Source organism: Hemicordylus capensis, chromosome 3, assembly GCF_027244095.1.
Source record: "Hemicordylus capensis ecotype Gifberg chromosome 3, rHemCap1.1.pri, whole genome shotgun sequence".
Taxonomy (NCBI): Eukaryota; Metazoa; Chordata; class Lepidosauria; order Squamata; family Cordylidae; genus Hemicordylus; species Hemicordylus capensis.
The window spans coordinates 353,634,209-353,656,208 of record NC_069659.1 but is presented as its reverse complement, the minus strand read 5'-3'; the positions used below and the strand labels follow the sequence as shown (position 1 = coordinate 353,656,208).

At 44.3% G+C, this 22,000-nt stretch overlaps 1 protein-coding gene across 7 annotated transcripts in view; it reads left to right on the top strand.

The window, feature by feature from the left end:
- ARMC9 (armadillo repeat containing 9) overlaps window positions 1–22,000 on the top strand; it is a 129,809-nt gene that overhangs the window by 33,754 nt on the left and 74,055 nt on the right. For 6 of the 7 annotated variants that reach the window (XM_053306962.1, XM_053306963.1, XM_053306965.1 and 3 more), the window contains exons 10-14: window positions 11,160–11,195; window positions 16,191–16,225; window positions 17,255–17,366; window positions 17,658–17,750; window positions 19,379–19,469. In XM_053306962.1, coding sequence (XP_053162937.1) covers window positions 11,160–11,195; window positions 16,191–16,225; window positions 17,255–17,366; window positions 17,658–17,750; window positions 19,379–19,469 — 367 coding nt within the window. The remainder of the gene's footprint in view (window positions 1–11,159; window positions 11,196–16,190; window positions 16,226–17,254; window positions 17,367–17,657; window positions 17,751–19,378; window positions 19,470–22,000) is intronic. The other variant, XM_053306966.1, reaches the window with a different exon arrangement.

Genomic DNA, 22,000 nt, shown 5'->3' with positions numbered 1-22,000 from the left:
AAGCCTAAATTAAATATACACTGAAATATAAAGGAATATTTTCCTTCCCCCTCCCCCCGGTTTCCTTTCCCCCCCATGCGGTAGAAGAGTGCCAGGATCAGCACCAGGATTCTTGGGTTTCTCACGACCATACTGATCAGGGCTAGCACTGCCCTACATGGGTCAGGGTGGTCGTGAGAACAACCTCAGTGTATGGCACTTGTGCATGGCTGCTTCCATGGTTTCCAGTGTGGGAGTTAGGGAGTGTTGCACAAGTGCCTGAGTGCTGCTCTCAGTAGTTTGCTTGTGCACAGCCCTGCTGCCTGGGGCTGGCTTTCACATGCTCAGCAGCCTCAGCAGGTCAGAAATGCTTGGTCTTACCAAGCCAAATGCAACCCACTGGGATTTCAGTGAACCTCCTGTACTTGCTGTTTGCCTGGGACTGTAAAAGATGGGGTTTTTTGTTTTGTTTTATCAAATGTCTAGGAGGCCATCAGGCACAGCTAGATGGCTGCATTTGAGCTGGGGAGCCACGTGTGCTGGCCTGCTCCGAAGCCAGGCCCAGTTCTGGCCTTTAAAAAAATGTTGTTTAAGCCGGAGCACTCAGAACCTTCCGGACGGAATGGGCTTGTTCTGTCAAAACACCAGGTCACCCTGGTGTTTTGGTCAGGATGTTTGGGTTGTTTTGCATTCCGTTTCAAGCTCGGAATGGAACACAGAACCATTTCTGTGCACACCTCTAACCTTTATTTCAGTCTTTGACCAACATAAGATTGAAGGAACATAAGGAAGCTATAAAGTTAACAACTATGACAGGAGGGCAGAAAGACAAGTGTGCCCTGAGAGGAAGGCATGAAAGGAGCACCCAGGCCAGGGAGCTCTTGTCCTCTGCTCCTGAAAAGACCAACAGCCTGAGACTTTTTATTAATCTTCTGTAATTTGCTTCTTTTAATACTGTAAACCGCTTTGGGTGCCTTTATCAAGGCAGAAAAGTGGTATACAAATGTAGCTAATAAATAATAAATAATATAAATAAATAATAATATAATATACTAGCAGTAAAATTTATGCCTAAGGCTATGGAAATAACTAGAGAGTTAAAAGGTGGTAGCATAAGAACTGTAAGAATAATCAACAAGGATTGTCCTAGCAGAGGGACTCTCTTGCTGCATTCTTTTAGATATTGTTTTTGTTTCAGCTTGTTTTGTTTTCATGACTGAGGTCCTCCTTTGATTGTAGTGTTCCCACAAAATATTTTAATTCTAATCTAAACATGTCATTTTGATAAGGAGTTCTCCTTGTATGATCTTTTTAAAATACAGTAATCTCACTCACACAGGCATAGACATAAGCAATAATAATAATCATCTATACAGCAGGTTGCCAGAACCTACCCAAAAGACAAACAGCGGAGTTATTATTTGTGGACTTGTAGAACAGTTTCTACAAAACTATTCTACCATAGGTACTTTTGATTTCCTGCAGTCTGAGATTATGGGTTCCTGCCTCATTACAATGTTACCTTAAGATGGACCAGAAGGATTTGGCTATAGATGTGAATTGTTATGAGATTTCTTATTTACATAGAATTGTCACAGTCTGTTCCTCATGATCACTTCATGATTACTTAAGAACAGCCCTGCTGGATCAGGCCCAAGAATGCCCATCTAGTCCAGCATCCTGTTTCGCACAGTGGCCCACCAGATGCTGCTGGAAGCCTACAGGCAGAAGTTGAGGGCATGCCCTCTCCTGCTGTTACTCCCCTGCAACTGGTACTCAGAGGCATCCTGCCTCACATGACCACGTTTTTTCTTTCTCTTTGCCTATATCTTTATGTATATATACTAGTAAAAAGGCTTGCAGTTTGTAAGCATTTCCCTGTACCACAAAGTGACCTTGCATGTTCTTTTCACTCCTTGCTAGTGAATTACTAGAAGAGCTGCTCTGAGGATGTAATAGTGCTGCTATAGCAATAGCAATAGCACTTACATTTATATACCTCTCTATAGCTGGAAGCTCTCTAAGCGGTTTACAATGATTTAGCATATTGCCCCCCCAACATTCTGGGTACTCATTTTACCGACCTCGGAAGGATGGAAGGCTGAGTCAACCTTGAGCCCCTGGTCAGGATCGAACTTGCAACCTTCTGGTTACAGGGCGGCAGTTTTACCACTGCGCCACCAGGGGCTAAGGGCTAAGATGACAAATTTATTTATTTATTTATTTATTTAGTTTAGTTTAGTACATTTATTTAGTAAATTGTTGGAGATAGAATGTAATAGACCAACGTGGATATCTAGTGCAAATTTTTGTGTGTGTCTTGATTTCTTAAGCGAGTTAATTAATTAATTAAATTCATTACATTTTCCTACTGCTTCACCCAGATGGCTCTGGGCGGTTAAGTGGAAATCCAACATAGATCGAAATACAGTGAACTGAAACAATATAGCTTGTTTCTTCATCACTCTGTGAAAGTCGGAACTTCCTGTCTGTAAAAGTACCCGAGAAAATTGCCAAAGTTTGTCAGAAGGCATCATTTCCCATGCTTTCCCAACGAGAGAGGGTTTCCTGGAAAACTAAGAAATTTTCCCACTTTAAAAATTTTTTTTCTTTTAGTGGGGGTGAGGTCTGAAACTTACCTGCAAAACTGCATGTTTCTATTATCTATATCTGTATATGCATACATACAAACAGGTCATGCATATGTTGAACTAAGTCTGTTAAAACTTCTGCTAATAATTTTATTAGATTTTAAGGTGCTACAAGACTCTTTGTAGAATGGGTTGATGTTCTCCTCTAGCATGTACAAAACAAATTGTAACACTGCAAGTGGTCCAGTACAGCAGATTGGATCATACTATACTAGTCCGTCAATTTCACTGGTTGCCAGTTTGTTTCTGGGCTCAGTTCTGGGTGCTGGATTTGGCCTTGAAGTCTCTAACAGCCTGGGACCAGATTATCATAGGAACCACTTCTCTACAGACAAACCTTTCCAGAAACCATCTGAGGCCCATCTTGGTGTGCCTCTGTGCACAGATGTGCAGTGGTAGTGGGTATATGGATAGGGATAGATAGATTAGACTGTGCCATCAAGTCGGTGTCGACTCTTAGCGACCACATAGATTCTCTCCAGGATGATCTGTCTTCAACTTGGCCTTAAAAATCTCTCAGTGGTGCATTCATTGTTGCCATAATCAAGTTCATCCACCTTGCTGCTGGTTGTCCTCTTCTTTTTCCTTCCACTTTCCACAGCATTATGGACTTCACGTGGGAGCTGGGCCTTTGCATAATGTGTCCGAAGTATGATAGTTTGAACCTGGTCATTTGTGCCTCGAGTGAAAATTCTGGATTGATTTGTTCTATGATCCATTTGTCCCCCGTCCCCGTCCCCCAGCTATCCACGGTATCCTCAAAAGTCTTCGCCAGCACCAAAGTTCAAAAGCGACAATACTTTTCCTTCAAACAAGAAAGCTTCTTGCTTCTTCAAAAAATCCAGCTTTCGCATCCATAGAGTATGATGGGGAAAACCATTGTCTGAATGATTCTAATCTTTGTAGGTATAGACACGTCACGGCATCTAAATATCCTTTCCAATGCTTTCATTGCAACCCTAGCAAGTGCTAGTCTGCAGCATATTTCTTGACTGCTGGATCCTTGACTGTTGATGGTCGATCCTAAAAGGCAGAAGCTATCCATCACTTCAGTGTCTTCATTATCAGTTCTGAGGCTGGTTGTTGTACCCATTGTCATTAGTTTAGTCTTCTTTACGTTTAGTTGTAGTTCCATTTTTTCACTGTGCTCCTTGACCTTCATGACTAGAGCTTGCAGATATATATGCACCCAGAGTGTGGAATCGCCTCATAATAAGTACAACCCTGCTGGATTGGGCATTAGTCCAGCATCCTGTTTCACTCAGTGGCCCTCCAGATTCCTCTGAGAAGCCCACAGGCAAGAGGTGAGGGCATGCCCTTTCTCTTGCTGTCAGTCCCCGGCAACTGGTATTTAGAGGTATCTTGCCTCTGAGGCTGGAAGTGGTCTACAGCCACCAGATAAGTAGCCATTGATAGACCTGTCCTACATGAATTTGTCTAAGCCCCTTTTAAAGTCATCCAAACTAGTGGCATCACCACATCCCGTGACAGAGAATTCCATAGATTGATTATGCGCTGTGTGAAAAAGTACTTACTTTTGTCAGTCCTAAATTTCCTGGTCTTCAGTTCCATGGGATGACCACTGCTACTAGGGTTGTGAGAGAGGGAGAAGAATTTTTCTCTACTCCATGCATAATTTTATACACCTCTATCATGTTTCTCGGTAGTCACCTCTTTTCCAAACTAAAAAGCCCCAGAAACTGTAGCCTTATCTCATAAGGAAGGTGCTCTAGGCCCCTGATAATCTTGGCTGCCTTTTTCTGCACCTTTTCCCAGTTCTAAAATGTCATCCTTAAGATACGGTGACCAGAACTTCACTCAGTACTCCAAATGTGGCCACACCATAGATTTGTATAAGGGTATTATAATATTAGCATTTTTATTTTCAAGCTCCTTCCAAATGATCCCTAGCATGAAATTTGCCTTTTTCATAGCTGCTGCACACTGAGTCGACACTTTCAACGAGCTGTCCACCATGACCCTCTCTCCTGGTCAGTCACCAACAGCTCAGACCCCATCAGTGTATATGTGAAGTTGGGGTTTCAATGTGCATCACTTTACACTTGCTTACATTGAACTGTATTTGCCACTTTATCGCCCACTCACCCAATGTGGAAAGATCGTTTTGGAGCTCCTCACAATCTGTTGTGGATTTCACTACCCTTAATAGTTTAGTGTCATCTGCAAATTTGGTCATTTTGTTGCTTACCCCAACTTCTAGACCAGGGATTCTCAAACTTGGGTCCTCAGATGTTTTTGGACTTCAACTCCCATAATCCCCAGTCCCAGTGGCCTTTGGTTGGGGATTATGGGAGTTGAAGTCCAAAAACATCTGAGGACCCAAGTTTGAGAATCCCTGTTCTAGACCATTTATGAACAAGTTAAAGAGCACTGGTCCCAGTGCAGATTTATGGGGGACCCCACTTCCTCTTTCCCTCCATTTAGAGAACAGTCCATTTATTCCTACTCTGTTTCCTGTCCTTCAACCAGCTACCAATCTACACATGAACCTGTCCCCTTATCATATGACTGCTAAGTCTACTCAAGAGTCTTTGGTGAGGAAATTTTTGAAAGGCTTTTTGGAATTCCAAGTATATGTCAACTGGATCACTTTTATCCACATGCCTGTTGATGCTCTTAAAGAACTCCAAAAAGTTAGTGAGGCAAAACTTGCCTTTGCAGAAGCCAGGCTGGTTCTCCTTCAGCAAGGCCTTTTCTTCTATATGTTTAGCATTTTTGTCCTTAAGTATGCTTTCCATCGAGCCACCTGATGGCACAGTGGGGAAATGCTTGACTAACAAGCAGAAGGTTGCCTGTTCAAATCCCTGCTGGTACTATATTGGGCAGCAGTGATACAGGAAGATTCTGAAAGGCATCATCTCATACTGCACGGGAAGAGGCAATGGTAAAACCCTTCCTGTATTCTACCAAACAAAACCACAGGGCTCTGTGGGCGCCAGGAGTCGAAATCGACTTGATGGCACACATTACCTTTATGTTTTCCATCAGATTACTTGGCATAGAAGTTAAGCTAACTGGTCTGTAATTTCCCAGATCCATTTTTGAAAATGTCCTTTCCAGTCCTCTGGTACAGAGCCTGATTGTAGCAACAAGTTACATACTGTATTTTTGCTAGGAGATTTCACATTTGAGTTCCTTCAGAACTCTTGGGTGGATGCCATGTTGCCCTGGCAATGTGTTAATTTTTAGTTTTCAAAGAGAAACTGCAGTCTCCTTATCCTCAATAATCCCTTTCACACCCTCATCATCTAAGGGTCCAACTGCCTCCCTGACAGTTTTTCTGCTTATTTATTTATTTAATATATTTATACCTTGTTCCTCCAGTACACTACTGCTCAGGGTGGCTCACAACATCAACAAAACAGATACAATGTATAGTAAAAGATTAACGAAGTTAAACAAGTTAAAAGACCAGGCTAAAACCACATTTAAAATTACAAAATTTAAAAGTTAATAACTGGGAACTAAAAATCCTACTAGATATAAGCAGCAGATAAGACATTAAAATCCTCTTTAAAATTTACTCTTCAGATTTAAATTTACTCTTTAAAAAGATGTGTTTTAATTATTATTTTTAAAAAAACACTGCGGGAGGAAACATGTGAAGCTCTTTGGGGAGTGCATTCCAAAGCTGAGGGCCTACAACCAAAAAGGCCCCGTCTTTAGTCCCCGTCTTTAGTCCCCGCCAGTTGGATCTCTGTTAGTGACAGGGCTATGAGCAGGGGCTGAGATGCGGAGTGGAAGGGCCCTGGCAGATCCATATGGGTGAATAAAGTCAACTGCCCCCCAGCCACAGGCCATATAGAACTTTAAAAGTCAAGACCAACACTTTGAATCTAGCCTGGTATGAATAGTAGACCGGTAACCAATGAAGCTGCAGCAGAGTAGATGTGACACTCATGAAGCGATTTGCACCCACAAGCCTTCTTGCAGCAGCATTCTGAACCAGTTGAAGCTTCCGGTCAGTCCTCAAGGGCAGCCCGACAAAGATCACACTGCAGAAGTCCAGTCTGGATGTTACCAAAGCATGAGTGACTGAGGTCAGGTCCGACTTCTCCAAGTAGGATCACAGCTGGCATACCATCCGTAACTGGTAAAAGCGCTTCTGCACACTGCCACCACCTGTGCCTCCAAGGACAGCGTTGGGTCCAGAAGCACCCCCAAGCTATGAACTTTGTCTTTCAGAGGGAGTGTGACCCTTTCTAAGACCAAATATAACTCACTACTCAGACGGTCAGTTTTACCAACCCAGAGCACTTCCATCTTACCTGGATTAAGTTTCAGCTTGTTTGCTCCCGTCCAGTTCAGTACAGCCTCCCGGCACTGAACCCAGTTCCGAGCATCCACTGCCTCCCTGGTGCCTGCTGACTTAAAAGATAGGTAGAGCTGGGTGTCATCAGCATATTGATGACACTGCAGCCCACACCCACGGATGATCCCACCCAGAGATTTCATGTAGAAGTTAAACAACATAGGGGACAGAATGGATTCCTGTGGCACCCTTAGCCTTTGGCCTATGGGGTGCCACAGGAATCCATTCTGAAGTAGGTGTCCCCTAGTACCAACTTCTGAATATAACCCTCCAAGTAGGAGTAGACCCACCGTATAACCATGCCCCCGAGTCCCAACCCAGAGAAACAACCCAGAAGGATACCATGGTCAGTGGTATCAAAAGTTGCTGAGAAGTCCAGAAGAATCAACAGAATCACATTCCCTCTGTCTATGTCTTGGTGTAGGTCGTCCACCAGGGTGACCAAGACAGTTTCTATCCCTTATCCAGGCCAGAAGCCAGACTTGAAAGGATCTAAGTAATCAGATTCATCCAGGGCAGTCTGGAGCTGGGAAGCCACCATACTCTCCAACACCTTGCGCAGGAAGGGGAGGTTAGAAACTGGCCAAAAGTTATTTTAATCTGATATATTTAAAGAAGTTCTTGTTATTTCTTTTGATACTTCTAGCTATATGCTCCTCTAACTCTCTTTTTGCATCCCTTATTGTCTCCTTGCATTTCTTTTGCCAGAGTTTATGTTCCTTTCTGTTTTCTTCATTTGGGCAGGACTTCAGTTTTCTGAAGGAAGTCTTCTTCCCTTTTACAACAGACTCTGCCTGTTAGCCATGCTGGCATCCTCCTGAACTTGGTGGTACCTGTTCTCGTTCTCAGTATACCTTCCAACTGAGCTTCTATTATTGTGGTTTAGAGGTTTCTGTTTTGAATCCCTGTTGATATGTTTCCCAGACTATGGGAAACACCTATATCGGGCAGCAGCCATATAGGAAGTTGCTAAAAGGCATCATCTCATACTGCATAGAAGATGGTAATGGTAAACCCCTCCTATATCCTACCATAGATAACCACAGGACTTTGTGGTCGCTAGGAGTTGACACCAACTTGACAGCACACTTGACCTTTACGTTTTATAAAGGATGGTTTTTGTGCTTCCTTGTTTTTATTTTATTTTATTAACACTTATAACACAAGGGCTTTAACAGTGAGCAACTTAATTATTTTGTTTCCCTCTGTTCAGCACATCATTGTATTCAGGGCAGCTCACAAAATTTAGGCAATAACAATAGAAATGCAGCAAGCAGATAAATATGCAGTAGATCAGACCAGTTTAACAGAGATTAAAAAGCCTGAGAGAATGAAAAGGCCTCCACCTCGTGCTGGAATGACATCAGGGTAGATGCCAGGCAGGCCTTCCTGGGTGTGCTACTGCTCAGAAGGTCCTCTCCCCTTTTCACCATCGGTCTCCTTGGGGGTGGGGAACCTGGAGGAGTGTCTCCAACAAAGACCTCCGTGAATTAGCAGGCTGATGTGGGAGTAGGTGATCCTTTTGGTACCCAGGTCCCAAGATTTGCAGGGCTTTAAAAGGGGAGTATTTTCAGTTGTGCCAGGAGAGGCCTAGGAAGCAATGGGCCCAGATTAAATACTGGTGAGGAGTGACCCAAGTGCCTGGTCCTAGTTAGCTTACCAGCTGTGATTTGAACCAGCTGCAGCTTCCAAGCTGGCTTCAGAGGCAGCCTCAGGTGCCATGCCTTACAGTAGTTTGATCTGCAGGTTATCAGAGCATGGTACCGGCTCTGCATTTTATTGGGCAAAGCAGCTACGACATTGATACCAAAAGGAGAAGTGGAAATTTGCCTTGCTTGGATTTTCAAAGGTTGGCAGGTGATTCCTTGATTCCAGGAGTATTGTTTCTAGAATCAAGCCTTTGGATTATGGGGGTTTGAGCCCTGCTCAGGAAGAGCTCAATCCTCCCTCACAGGAAGGCCCATGTCCTATGCAGGTAGAATATGGGCAAAGGTGGAGCTACCATTGGGGAGGGCCAGTGAATCATCCCGACGGCGGTTTTCCAGTGCAAAGGACTGCTGAGTGGTGCTTATAACTCCAGTGCAGTCATCTCTTCTTTAGTAGCCCCCCAGTGCTGTCAGAAGGTCCTTCCTAGAAGAAGCCTCCTCATCAGGAATCTACAGGTCCACTTGCTAGCTCACCTTTGGTTAGTGCCCTCAGCCCTCTGGCAAGCAGGACACCCAGCACCATGTAGATCTCCTCACCAGAGGTCTTATTTCAAGCAGGAATCTCTTCTGAGCAGCAGGAGAGGACTCCCACTGTTTCTTATCATCTCCATATCCCACTGCATTGACAGAAGGCCTGCTTCTCTCCTAAGCCCTCCACCTGTGATCCAGAAAAGGATCTGAGTGGGGAGATTGGCGGTGACTACAAATAATGGCTGGCCAATGAACTGAGCCTAAATCTGTGGATCCCTGTTCCTAAGTCCTCTCCATGGTGATGCCAAAGATGGAGATGCATGCTGCCATCACCACCAGCCTTAAATAGATCCCTCCCAAGGCAGCCAGTGATTTCCCATCTTTTCCATGGCATTCTGGGGGCAAATCTATAGGAGGTAAGCTAGGGTGTGAACTGGGAAATCTGTCCAGAGGGGCCCTGGAACCAAGAGGGTAAGCAAGCAGAAGGCAGGCAAGTGGAAAGGGGTGCTGACAGACTGGGTAGGCATTGAATTCAATGGGACTTGCTTCCAAGTAAGCACATACAGGATCAAGCTGTGAGTCTAGTTTTTCTATGGAAAAAGTGAAAATAACTTGTTTGAATTAAGGTCTCAGTGATGTTTGCCTGCCTGCTTCTCTGTTTGTGTACGGAAGCCTCCTGTAACCAGAACTGTCAGGTTTCTCCTCACCACTTCTGGGGTTACTGCTGCTGGTTGAAACTTCTTGTCTGATGATGGCACATCATAAGAGCCAGCATGGTGTAGTGGTTAGAGTGCTGGACTAGGACTGGGGAGACCAGAGTTCAAATCCCCATTCGGCCATGATACTGGCTGGGCCAGTCACTTCTCTCTCAGCCTAACCTACTTCACAGGGTTGTTGTGAGGAGAAACTTAAATATGTAGCACACCGCTCTGGGCTCCTTGGAGGAAGAGTGGGATATAAAACGTAAATAAATAAATATCCTTTCTCAGTTACTCTTTTAGCAGTTTGAAGGAAGGCCAGACTATGCACAAACTTGAAGTCTAGCCAGATAGCTTCCTTTTCCATAACCAGGGCTGGCCCTATCGCCTCATAAAAAAGCCACCTCCCAGAATATTAGAGTTGGAAAGCACCTTGCAGGTCTTCTAGTCCACCTTCCACCCTCTCCTGTTCCAGGCAGGAGGCTGCTATAGCAATCCCTGACAGATGGCCATCTGTCTACCCTAAATCTGCTTCTTGGCATTTCGACCCATTGGTTCTATTCCTGACCTCAGGAGTAACAGAGAACAAGTCTGCTCTTCCTCCTGTGTGACAGCAATATTTGAAGATGGCTATCACGGAGCAGGGCAAAGCAGCCCGCTTCAGCTTGCGGATCTTCAAGGGTGGCACTGCCCCCTCCCATGAATGGCCTGCAGAGGAAGGGAGGTGAAGTGGCACCTAATAGGAAAGAAATTGGAGAGGTTTGACAGTGGAAGAAATTGGGGGCGTGGTTGTACTAGGAGAGAAAGGGAAAGGAGAGGGAAGTGAGGGGACACCAGTTGGCGGCACTGTCTTTAGCATGTTACTTCCAATCAAAAATCTTTTCTTTTGCTTTATTATTTATTATTAAATATAAGGGGGGGGGGAGATAAACTAGTGATAGGGAAAAAATGTCAAGCAGTAGTGATTTTAAGTAGTGATTTTTAAAGGATCCTCTCCCCACCCCTTTACTGAAATACCAATTTCAGTTTGGCATCCAGATCCACAAAGTCAGCTGATTCTCCTTTGGAAAATATCCCCTTTGCCTTCCTTGGTATATTGATTCAATTAATATAGGTTTTAAGAGGTCAAAGCACAGATGCCCTCCTCTTTCCAAAATCTGTTTTCTCTTACTCCTTAACAAATTCTTGAGGGTTTTTTTTTTATTTCTCTGTGTCTGTGTCCTTTTTCTTTAAAGTGCTGATCATCTTTGGATGTGATTTCTGTTAACCTTTTTCTTCTTCATCTCTTTTTATTTTAATGTGTGCCTGTTTACCTCTAAAGGGATATTGCTGTATGAGCCCCTGTGATGAAGGATATGTAAGTTCCTGGATCTTCTCTTTTGTATCTTTCCACATTGCCTGCTTCATCCTTTTTATGATTTCATTTCCTCTGCTTGCTCTGCATTCTTGTGTCTGGCAAAATGTATAGAAGGTCTGGGGTGCTTGCATGGGAAGGAACAACCCAGCTGCCCAGCAGATGGAGCCTGTATATTAAATAAGACTGTCACCCGATTGAAGAAATCTCTGTTGATTACATGTATTTGATTTAACCAGTTAATCCATTGAATCTGCATACATTTCTAAATGAACAAAACCAGAGTTGTGAAGGGTGGAGTGGACGCTTTGTGTTCATGCATGTTCCCTTTGCAGTGACTATCATCTCAGAGAAATGAGAACATAGGAAGCTGCCTTCCACTGAGTCAGATCATTGGTCCTTCCAGCTCAGTATTGTCTGCCCTGACTGGTAGCAGCTCTCCAAGGTTTCGGACATGAGCCTCTCCCAGCCATACCTGGAGATGCAGTCAGGGATTGGACCTGGGGCCTTATGCGTGCAAAGCAGGGGCTCTGCCACTGAGTTACGGCCTCATCGCCTGAATGCTGCCCCCTGTTGGATGGGGGTTCATGGCCAAATTGCAACTTCAAGCCTTGATTTCCGCTGTTTGGGCAGATTTTAGTGAAAAACGAATACCAAGTGACTTGTTAATCACTTTCTGGTGTGAACTGAACAACATTTTGTTAAGGAGACATCCCTGTTATATAAAAGAACAGCACAATAAAAACCCACATTAGGGCAGATAAAATCACTATAAAGGCCAGTCAGTTAAATGTCTAGTGGAGTAGAAATGTATTTTAAGGAATGTTTTAAGGGCAGTAAGAGTGGGGTCCTAAGGAATGTCACTGGGGAAGAAATTCCACAGGTGTGGCGCCACCACCACAGACCCTGTTTCTGGTACCCATTATCAGAATCCAAGATGAAGGTGGACTAGAGCGCATGAACTGTGATGCAGGTGGTCCTTCAAGTGACCTGGCCCCAAACCAGGTAGGACTTTAATGGTTAAAACCAGCAATTCTGAGCAGCAGTCCAGACATTTAACTAATTGCTGAGTCCAGCACTGTCTGTGTATGATGAACACAGTGACATTTTTGGAAGATGCAGATTATCTGCATCTTCCAAAAGCACATCTTCAGCAGCTGTCCTGGTTGAGGGCCAAGCACTGGCCTACACCTTCTGCAGTCCAGATGGCCATTTGCATGTAGGCATCATAGCCAGCATGCTTCATAACCATTCCAGATTGCCCACAGCCCGTGCATTCTTTGCAGAGGGAGGATATTGGGTTACTAAGCCTCAGCTGTAACCATAAGTCTGGAAGCAGGAACAGACCTCTTTTCAGAGGTCTTAAAATTTTTGACTGGCCTTACTAGCCAAAATTTGTGCTAGCCAGGACTCTGCCCCCGCCATGCAATCCTGTATGTGCCTGCTTGAAAGTAATTGCCACTATGTTCAGTATGGCTTACTTCCGAGTAAGCATGCACAGGATTGTGTAAGCCACCCACAGAAGTGTGTCCATTCCCTCTGTGTGCTGTAGATAGGAAGGGCACCTGCTGGAATGGCCCTGACTTTTGTGGAATCCTGCTACCCTCCTTTAAAAACACACAGAGTGTTCCCTCTAACAGGGATGCCCAGATGTTGTTGACTACAACTCTCAGAATCCCCAGCTGCAATGGCTTTTGCCAGGGTTTTTTTTGGGAGGCTGCTACTTCATTCATTTCAGTTACAAGCTTTTTCTCTACACTCAGGCCTCTGAGAATATTGAAAAAGTGCAGAAAGATGGGAGAATATGATGTTACCGAGTGCAGAATTAAGCGCACTCTCTCTTTTTAAAAAGAAATCAATGCACCACGAATCTCCCCTAGTGTGTAAAAGTGGATTCCTTTAAGGCTAGTTGTCACACTTTAGCTCTCCACCCGCATCTCCATGTGAGCTTGTTCAGTATCAGGTGCACTGCAGTATGCCCAGGCCTGATCGCTCTCTAATGGGAGGCCTTTGCATGCCCCCTCTGTGTTTGTGTAAATGGAATGTCTTGGTTTGTATAGAAATTGTTTGTATGTGGTGTTGTCGTAGTGCTACTATGAACTGCTTTGGGCACAGTCTTGACTGGAAAAGCAGGAGACAAAGCCAAAATGCCTGTGGTGGTGGGGTGGGTGGGTTGTACATTCAGAAGGTGCACACCTGCAGCCCACCAAGGCCATGGAGCCCAAGTAGAATGATTGATTTTATTGCAAGGGGTCCCAACCCAGGGCTCCTCAAACTTGGGTCCTCAGATGTTGTTGGACTACAATGCCCATAATTCCTAGCCATAATGACCTTTGTTCATTGTGGCTGTGAATGATGGGAGTTGTTGTCCAACCACATCCAGAGAGCCAGGTTTGAGAACATCTAACTAACCATTTCTCCTAGGTGTTTGTTCAGCTGCCTCGTCGTCTTTTTTTAAAAAAAAATATCTCTGTATTCAGGCAGTTTACCCCAACTTCCACTGCAGTGCTCTGTCCTTCCTTGCTCCACATCTTTCACCCTCACCCACAAGGCTGCATTGAGGTTACAGCTGTAACCTTTCCCCCCTTTTTTAGGGCACAAAGCTGCCCGAGAAGGTACAAATCAGCATGATTTCATTGCAACAATTAGATGGTTAGGCAGGGGTGGAGGTGTCTCCTTGAAACAAAAGGACTGCACCATCAAGGGAAATGGGTAAAAATGAGTGAAAGGCAAATGAATTTAGGCAGAAGAACATGATATAGCTGGAAGCCATTCCTGCTGCAAAAGGTAATCCCTGTGCTGCAGAACTGTTCCGTTTTAAAGCTGGAGGGCTTTTAATTGCCTCTTATGTATCATCACTCATTGATTTAAGCATAATATGAAATGACTTCCTATACAACTGTGCACCTATTCATTTGAGAGAGAGAGAGAGAGGTGCTTCTTGTATTACATAGGATAGCTTTGTGAAATGCCAAGCATTTGAAGAGCAAGAGTCATTCAATCTTCCCTTTGAGCCTTTTCTCTTCTGAGCCTCCCCAGCTTAAACGCTGAACAATAGGCAGTGATTATAGAGTCTGGAAGAATCTGGGCTATGAGCAAAGACCAGTTGACAAAATGAGTCACCAGAAAGGATTTTACAAATCAAGGAATCTTCCTCATGACAAGAAGATGGTGACTATTCTGGGAGTAAATAACATGACATCTGCTGACATCACTGAAACAGGTAAAAGGAAAAACTTCACGGAAGAATTTATCTTCTGCTCCACCTACAAGATTTAAGACAAGTCACTGCATTGAACCAGATGAATCTTGTTTTAAAGGGCATTAATATAACAGCACTTTTGATGGCCTAAATTGTGCTATATTTGAACACAGCAAAAACGGCTATGCCATCTGGTTTTTTTATTTCTTGGTGTGTTGAGCCTCCATTCCTTACAGTCGAGAAGCTCATTTTCCTTATTATTATTCTATTTTTAAATTATTTATTTTATTTATTATTCATTTATATATTTCTTAAGCTCTTTTTTTTTTTTAACAACTCTGAAGTCTAGAATTGTTCTCAGGATCTGGAGTCTGATTGCTAGAGAATATTTAGTTTGAAATCGTGTTGATGAACTGGGAAGGATCAAGAGGACTAAGAATAAAATAAGTGTCAGGATGGTCACCTCGCTGTTCATGGGCCATTTTAGGCTTTTAGAACAATTTTATCTGGCCCCTGGTAGTTCTGCTAAATTTTAATCATGGTATGTTTGTCCACATTTTCCTCTATAAGGAAACTAAAAAGGTTTGAAGCTGTAAGAAGTAAAAAGATATTCCACACTTGAATCTTACATCTCTCTTTCTCTCTCTCTTGTCTGTAACATGTATGTAATGTGCCATGTCCATATTTGTATGTATCTGCTCCATAAGGGCTCCTCCATCTTGGAGCCCTCTTGCTGCTCGCTAGTGCCACTGTGTGGGTGGAGCCTAGTCACTTGTGAAGGGGTCGGCTTTTGTGCAGTAGTGCACTTCTGGTCCCCAGGCCGTTGTCTGGGCAATAGTGTGGCCTCCTTAGAATGCAGCGATTGGCTACTTCTGATAAAGTGTATGGAGGAACTCGAATCCTATAAAGAAAAAGGCCTAAGCACACTTAACTGGGAGTAATCCCCGCTGAACACAGTGGCAGACATTTTGTGCAGCGTTAGAAGTACTTGGCAGGAGCTGTGACTGTGGAGGATTCTGCAGTGGAACTCAGCCCAGTGTGTTAGCAATAGCAATAGCACTTACATTTATATACCGCTCTATAGCCAGAGCTCTCTAAGCGGTTTACAATGATTTTAGCATATTGCCCCCAACATTCTGGGTACTCATTTTACCGACCTCGGAAGGATGGAAGGCTGAGTCAACCTTGAGCCCCTGGTCAGGATCGAACTTGTAACCTTCTGGTTACAGGGCGGCAGTTTTTTACCACTGGGCCACCAGGGGCTGTTGCTGGGGTACGTGGAGGAGGAAGGGGTAGTGTGGTTTTTGCTGCTCTCTCGGCTCTCCAAAAATACTTTTTGACTTCAGAAATATGTCCCTGAGGGCTGTGCAGCCCTTATGTTGGAAACAAACACTCCCAAAGTCAGTGTTGGCACTCTGCTGACAGTTCCTTAGGAGCCCCTAGCAGTGCAGGCGGCTCAGATCCTCCTGCATTACACCGTGTAACATGCGGCCAGTGATTGCTGTTGACTGTGCCTTTATATGGTCGCATGTCTTGCTGCTGTCATATATTTATATTTATTGGGACTGCCTTTGGTGCCGGAGATGGGCAGAAAGCTGCATTCTGAAATCCACCCTTTTGTAGGAGAATGTTGGTATTCTGACTCGAAAAATACTAACTTGCTTAAATATTTTATCACATATTAAACTTAATTTGTAAATGTATTATCTAACACATAGAAAATATGTAAATAACATTTAATAGCTTGCCTGAAAATATTATGCTTTCTCTTATCTTTTCTTTCTTTTGACGTACAGGCCTCAACAATGTTAAGAGCATCATTAGCTCCTGTGTAAGTAGTTTCTTTTTGCATTATTGTTTTTTGTTTCCCTTTAAGAAAATAAAAAGGAGTTTGCATCAAGAAATGGGTAGTAAAACTGAAATGCACTGAGTAAGTGTTAGAGGTATAGTAGAAATGGAAATGTTGCTCACTCAGCAGCTCCTTGTGAAAGTGAGTCTACTGTACTCCACAACACCTGCCACCCTGCCTCTTTTGTGAGTGGCAGTAGGCTTGAGAAACTAGTTTACCGGAGATGCAAAAGAAGAGTTGCCATTTTGTTTCTGCTGTCTAAATATGTGTCACTTGGCTAAGGGTCAGCTTGGATCTTTGCACAGAGTTTGCCATGTTTTTCCTGAGTGCCTCTGTTTTCCTGGCACAGGGGGCTGGATATTGCCCAGACTAGTTGGTCGGAGAGATGTCGACCATACTCACTTGCATGCAGGATTGAGATAAGAATTCATGAGGTAATTTGTGTGAAGCACCAGGATATGCTCAACATTCTGAATGAGGGCTGAATATTATTCTTAATATGGTCCAGCTCCACCACTTCACACTGCAGTGGCTGAATACTCTTCCATACAAAACAATTCATTTCACATGGGAAGCTAGCATGTTTGAGAGGAGGGTTGTAGACTAGCCTTCTCCTGACATGCTAGTTTTCTATATGCAGAGATTATTTTTTGAATGAAGGAGCATTCAGTGATGTGAGCCCGCAACTCCAGTGGTGGGTTCCAGACGTAAGTTTAACACTGCTATGACTGTAAGGCAGGCCTGCTCAACTTCGGCCCTTCTGCAGATGTTGGCCTACAATTCCCATAATCCCTGGCTATTGGCTGCTGTTGCTGAGAGTTATGGGAGTTGTAGTTCAAAAACAGCTGGGGGGCCTAAGTTGAGCAGGCCTGCTGTAAGGCCTCCATTTTAAATCTTCTAAACTTCCTTGGCTGGGGTCCACTTGTGGTTTTGAAAGGCATTCGCCATGTTTTTCACAGGGGCCTCTCTTTGTTTCCCCTCTCTTTGTTTCCCCCCTCATTTGTCATCCAGGAAAGTGCAGGAGGTGCCACTCTTGCCCTCTTTGGATTATGAGAAGCTGAAGAAAGATCTGGTGGATGGGAACGACCGCCTCAAGACCTTCTTACTGCAGGCATTGCGCTGGGTGGGTGAGCTGAAGGAGAACTGTTGTTGGAAAACCTTTGACATCACCCTCTTGCTAACCAAGGGAGGATGCAAAATCCCAAGTCTGTGAGATGTAACATGGCTGACCCACATTTACTTTGCAACGTTCTGCCTGTTCATCACATTTCTCAGTGATGGACCCTGTTGTTTGATAGAGAGAACTAAGAAAGTAGTCTTGCCTTCTGCCTGTGTCTAAACAATTATTTGAATTATAGGTGCCTCTCACATGGGCTGTGTGCTTAATGGTGGTTCTGCTGTGCTTCTTTTATAGCGCTTGACGACCTCTCATCCTGGTGAGCAGAGGGACACAGTTCTGCAGGCTTACATCAACAACGACCTTTTGGATTGCTACAGCAGTGTCCAGGTTAGCAATGGCAGTTCTTCACCAACATCAGTAACCGAGCACACCATTTGCCTACATGAAGCATGAGACTTGATCTTGGCTTTCTGATTAAGAGGTCTCTGAGAGCAGGGGTGGGAATGGCCTGTTCCTCTGCGAACTCTGGTTTCCGTGCTAATTGCCATTGTCAGTCAGGGTGGATATCATTTGGCTAGATAGCGGGGCTTGTCAGCCTAATGGTGGATGATGTCTTCCATTTTTTGTGTTTATGTTATTCAACTATTTATTTGTTTAAAATATTTTTATATCCTGCCTTTCTGCCTATTTCCAAGATCCCCAAGGTAGCTAACATCATAAAAATGTTAAAACAATCCGTAAGACAACAAAACACAGACAGCACAGCAAAAAAACAAAACAAAACAAAAAAAACTTTAAAAGTTAAAGGGCTAACTGTTCACAGATCAGCCTGACCAAAGACCTGCTGAAACATGTAGGTAATTTTTCACTTGGCATCTGAACACCATTATGGAAGAGCCCAGATGGAACTGCCTGGGCACGACTGTAGAAAGGCCCTCTACCATGTTTCCACCAACCTATCTCTGATAGTAGTGGTGGGCAGAGTTGCCAGAACCTAAGGGGTATGCTCGTGGGTCAAATGGGCCGTAAGCAAGAATTTGGCTTTTTAAAAGCCAAATCTGGCCACCTAGGTGGTGGGACATGAAGCAGAGCTTTCTGACTGTCCTGCTGAGTGGATGAGCAGACTCCTACAGGAGGAAGGTGGTCCTTTAAATGTTTTGCTCCTGAGCATTTTGTGTCTTTAACCAGCATTTTGAATTGGGCCCAGAAACTATAAGGAACACGGTCTTTGTAGAGATCTGTATATGAATGGATTGAGCTAAAGTACTCTCATCAGAACAAATTTTTGGAACCCTGTACATCTGAGGACTGTGGGTCCAACTCTTACTGGGTTTTGTGCAGTTGGCCCCTTCCACATCCAGACATAAATGAAGAACTGAGAGCAGTTTGTTTTCCACCTCCGTAGAAACCAACATGTTTGTTTTTCTTCATGAAGCCTGTGCTGGTGGCGGCCCATCCTAAAGTACAGTTTTGATACTGTTGTTATGAGAAGAATGCTTTAGGTCAGGTGTTCTGAAACCTGGGTCCCCAGATGTTGTTGGACTACAACTCCTATCTTCCCTAGCTACAGGCTGGGGGTATTGAGAGTTGTAGGCCAATAACATCTGGAGACCCAAGTTTCAGAATTCCTGCCTTAGATCATTGGTATGTGCTGAACCAGTAATTTTAAACTCTGGTCCAAATTTATCAACTTTGGTCCAAGTAGGACTTCTGCATTATTAAACAAAAACCCAAATAGGAACCATAATGAGGGAACATTCTCAAAGTACCTTAAAAAAATTTTATTGGCCAATAAAATGACATTTTTTCAGACACAGAGAGAAGTTTATCTCTTTTTGGATCCCTTTGTTGTAAATCCAAGATTCGTGATATTAGAACCCATATTATACAACAGCTGTTGGACAAGCTCACATGTCATTGAGATCTATACAAAACATGATTTGGGCTTAATTTCAGAATTCAAGGATTGAACTGCAGAATCTTCATTCACAAAGTTATTTTTTTGTTTCTTGCAGAGAAGTGTATTAATGCTGATACAGTCAAAGAGCGAGGTTGTCCGTCAGTATACAGCCAGGCTTATCAATGCATTTGCTTCACTGGCCGAAGGTGAGAGATGTGCTACCAAAGTAGCAGCTTTTTCACAGTTGCATTTATATGTCAATGTCCATATGGCTGGTGGCACCAGCAGGTACTTGGATTAGAGAAGCAATTGGTCAGTTGGTCAGTCTGAAGGTGCAGAAGGCTAGCCTGATGGCCTCTCTTAGTGGCAAGCCATCCAGACTGAGGGGAGTACAGCAGATCTGGGAGCTCTATAGCTGGTAGTGGCATGAGACTGGCTCTCTGGGACCACCTGATTCCCAGGTCCAGGAGGAGACTGGGCTGTGGTGCTAGTGAGGTGCAGTGCCCTCTTCCAACCAGCAGTTTTGGTGGTGCAGAGAATAGGACATGAATCTTCTGGCTCAAGCCCCATGGTGCCAGGCAGGTGAAACTGTTTGCATTGCCCGCATCCTACTTTGAGGCATTCATTGCATAGCAAAAGCAGAAAATGTTTGCTGTCAGTAGAATTGCCGCTTAATTTCAGTTTCCCTTGCAAAATATTTACTATTTCAGTTCTTGCTTTTCAGGCCTGTAATTGGTTGTGCCCAGGCCTCGCGATGTCATCACCACTCTGAGGTGGCATGAATAAAGCTTGCGAGTGTCTTTTGGTCTGGTACAAAGTCAGGGGTTGTAGGGGACTGCACTGTGAATCTTGCAATTTAGTTGTATGCCAGTGCATGGGGCACATGGCAAGCACCATCTCGGACAGAAATACACACATGTGGTAGGGGTCATTGTGCCTGCACTAATCTTGGTTGCAGGGATCAAAGACATCTCGATGGGTTCTCTCCCTCATATACTCCTAGGCAGGACTGTGCTAATTAGCTATAAAAACAGAAGCCTCTAGAACCTGAGGGGGATAGTCCGCAGCCTGAGGGGAAATGCCAGTAATGAATCTGTTCATGACGATGCGGAATGCCCAGCTTCCAAGGTTCGTGTCCAGGTTCCCATGCAGGGAAGCAGAAGACACAGACTCACTATCAGCACTATGGCCATAGGGTGTACTATATGTGTGCCCACCTACTCTGCAGTTGGCAAGGGTACTGAGGTGTATCCGAATGCTGCAAACAGAAGTGATACTGGTGGCTCCATTCTGGCCAAGGAGACGGTGGTTTGCAGAGCTGTTACACCTCACTACAAAAGATCAATGGTTTCTTCTGGTCACACCGGACCTACTACTACAGGGGCCAGTGCAGCATCCAAACCTGAGCTGGCTATGGCTTGCTACATGGAGACTGAGTAGTGGATGCTAAAATATCAGGGTTTCTCAGACAAGGTGTCCAATACCATCCTGGCTTCCTGTAGGGGGCTCCACAAAACGGGTGTACCAGTGTACATGGAGAGCTTTTCTAAGATGGTCAGCACATCACAAGGTTCCCTGTGGACAGGCATCTATACAACACTCACTGCAATTCCTGCAAGAGGGCCTCGATAAAGGGCTAAAACAAAATACATTGAAGAGGCAAGCAGCCTCCCAGGCCTGGTCTTAGGCATTTCAACGAGATCAAGTCAGTCACACCCTCATCTGAAAAGATTCCTCAGGGGGGCAACATTGATGTCACCGGTGCACCATTTTCCTTCTTGGAACTTGAACACTGTGTTGAAAGCACTACAGTTTGCATCATTCGAGCCATTAAAATCTGTCTTGATAAGGATATTGTCAATCAAGCTAGCATTCCTGATAGCAGTGACATTAGCAAGATGCATCTCAGAACTCCAGGCATTATCAATGCACAAATCCTATTGCGTATTCACACAAGACTCTGTTCACCTTATACCTGACCCTTTTATTCGTCCCAAGGTGGCCTCACAGTTTCATCAGTCAGAAGGCATGTTTCTACCTTCTTTCTGCCCATACTCAAAACATCTACAAGAAAAGGTGTGGCACAAGCTGGATGTCAGATGGTGCCTTAAAATCTGTATCAGACGTTCAGCATCTTTTCGCACCACAGATTTCCTGTTTGTCTTGTTCCTACCTGGATCGATGGGAACAGCAGTTACTTCATCTACCATCTCCAGCTGGATTAAAGCGTGCATTGCACTGGTGTATGAGACACAACATCTTCAGCCTCCAATTCGGATAGTGGCTCATTCCACAAGGGCGGCAGCTGCATTGGCTGCCTTTCTCAACTAATGCACCAGTCCAGGAAATGTGTAGGGCAGCAACGTGGAAGAACCCTTCAACTATCAAGAGACATTATAAGATAGACACTTATGCTTCCGCCCAAGCGGCTTTCAGTAGAGCAACCAGAAGAAGCCTTCATTGTAAATGAACCAATGCTTTATTCTCGGTTGCTGGGGTCAAGGACATCTCATTGGGACATATCAGAGCTTGTATGTCGCCTAGAGAGAGAGCGCTCTTGTCTGCTCCTGGGAAAGCACCCCCTGCAGCACCTGTCTACCGAAAGCCGCTTGGGCTCTGATACATGCCCACACGCTTACACAAAGTTCTGAATGGGATCTGCAAGTATGCTGACACTGCGTGCGTGAGAAGAGTTGAGATCAATGTTAAAATTCTTTTGTGAGTCTTATTCTATTAG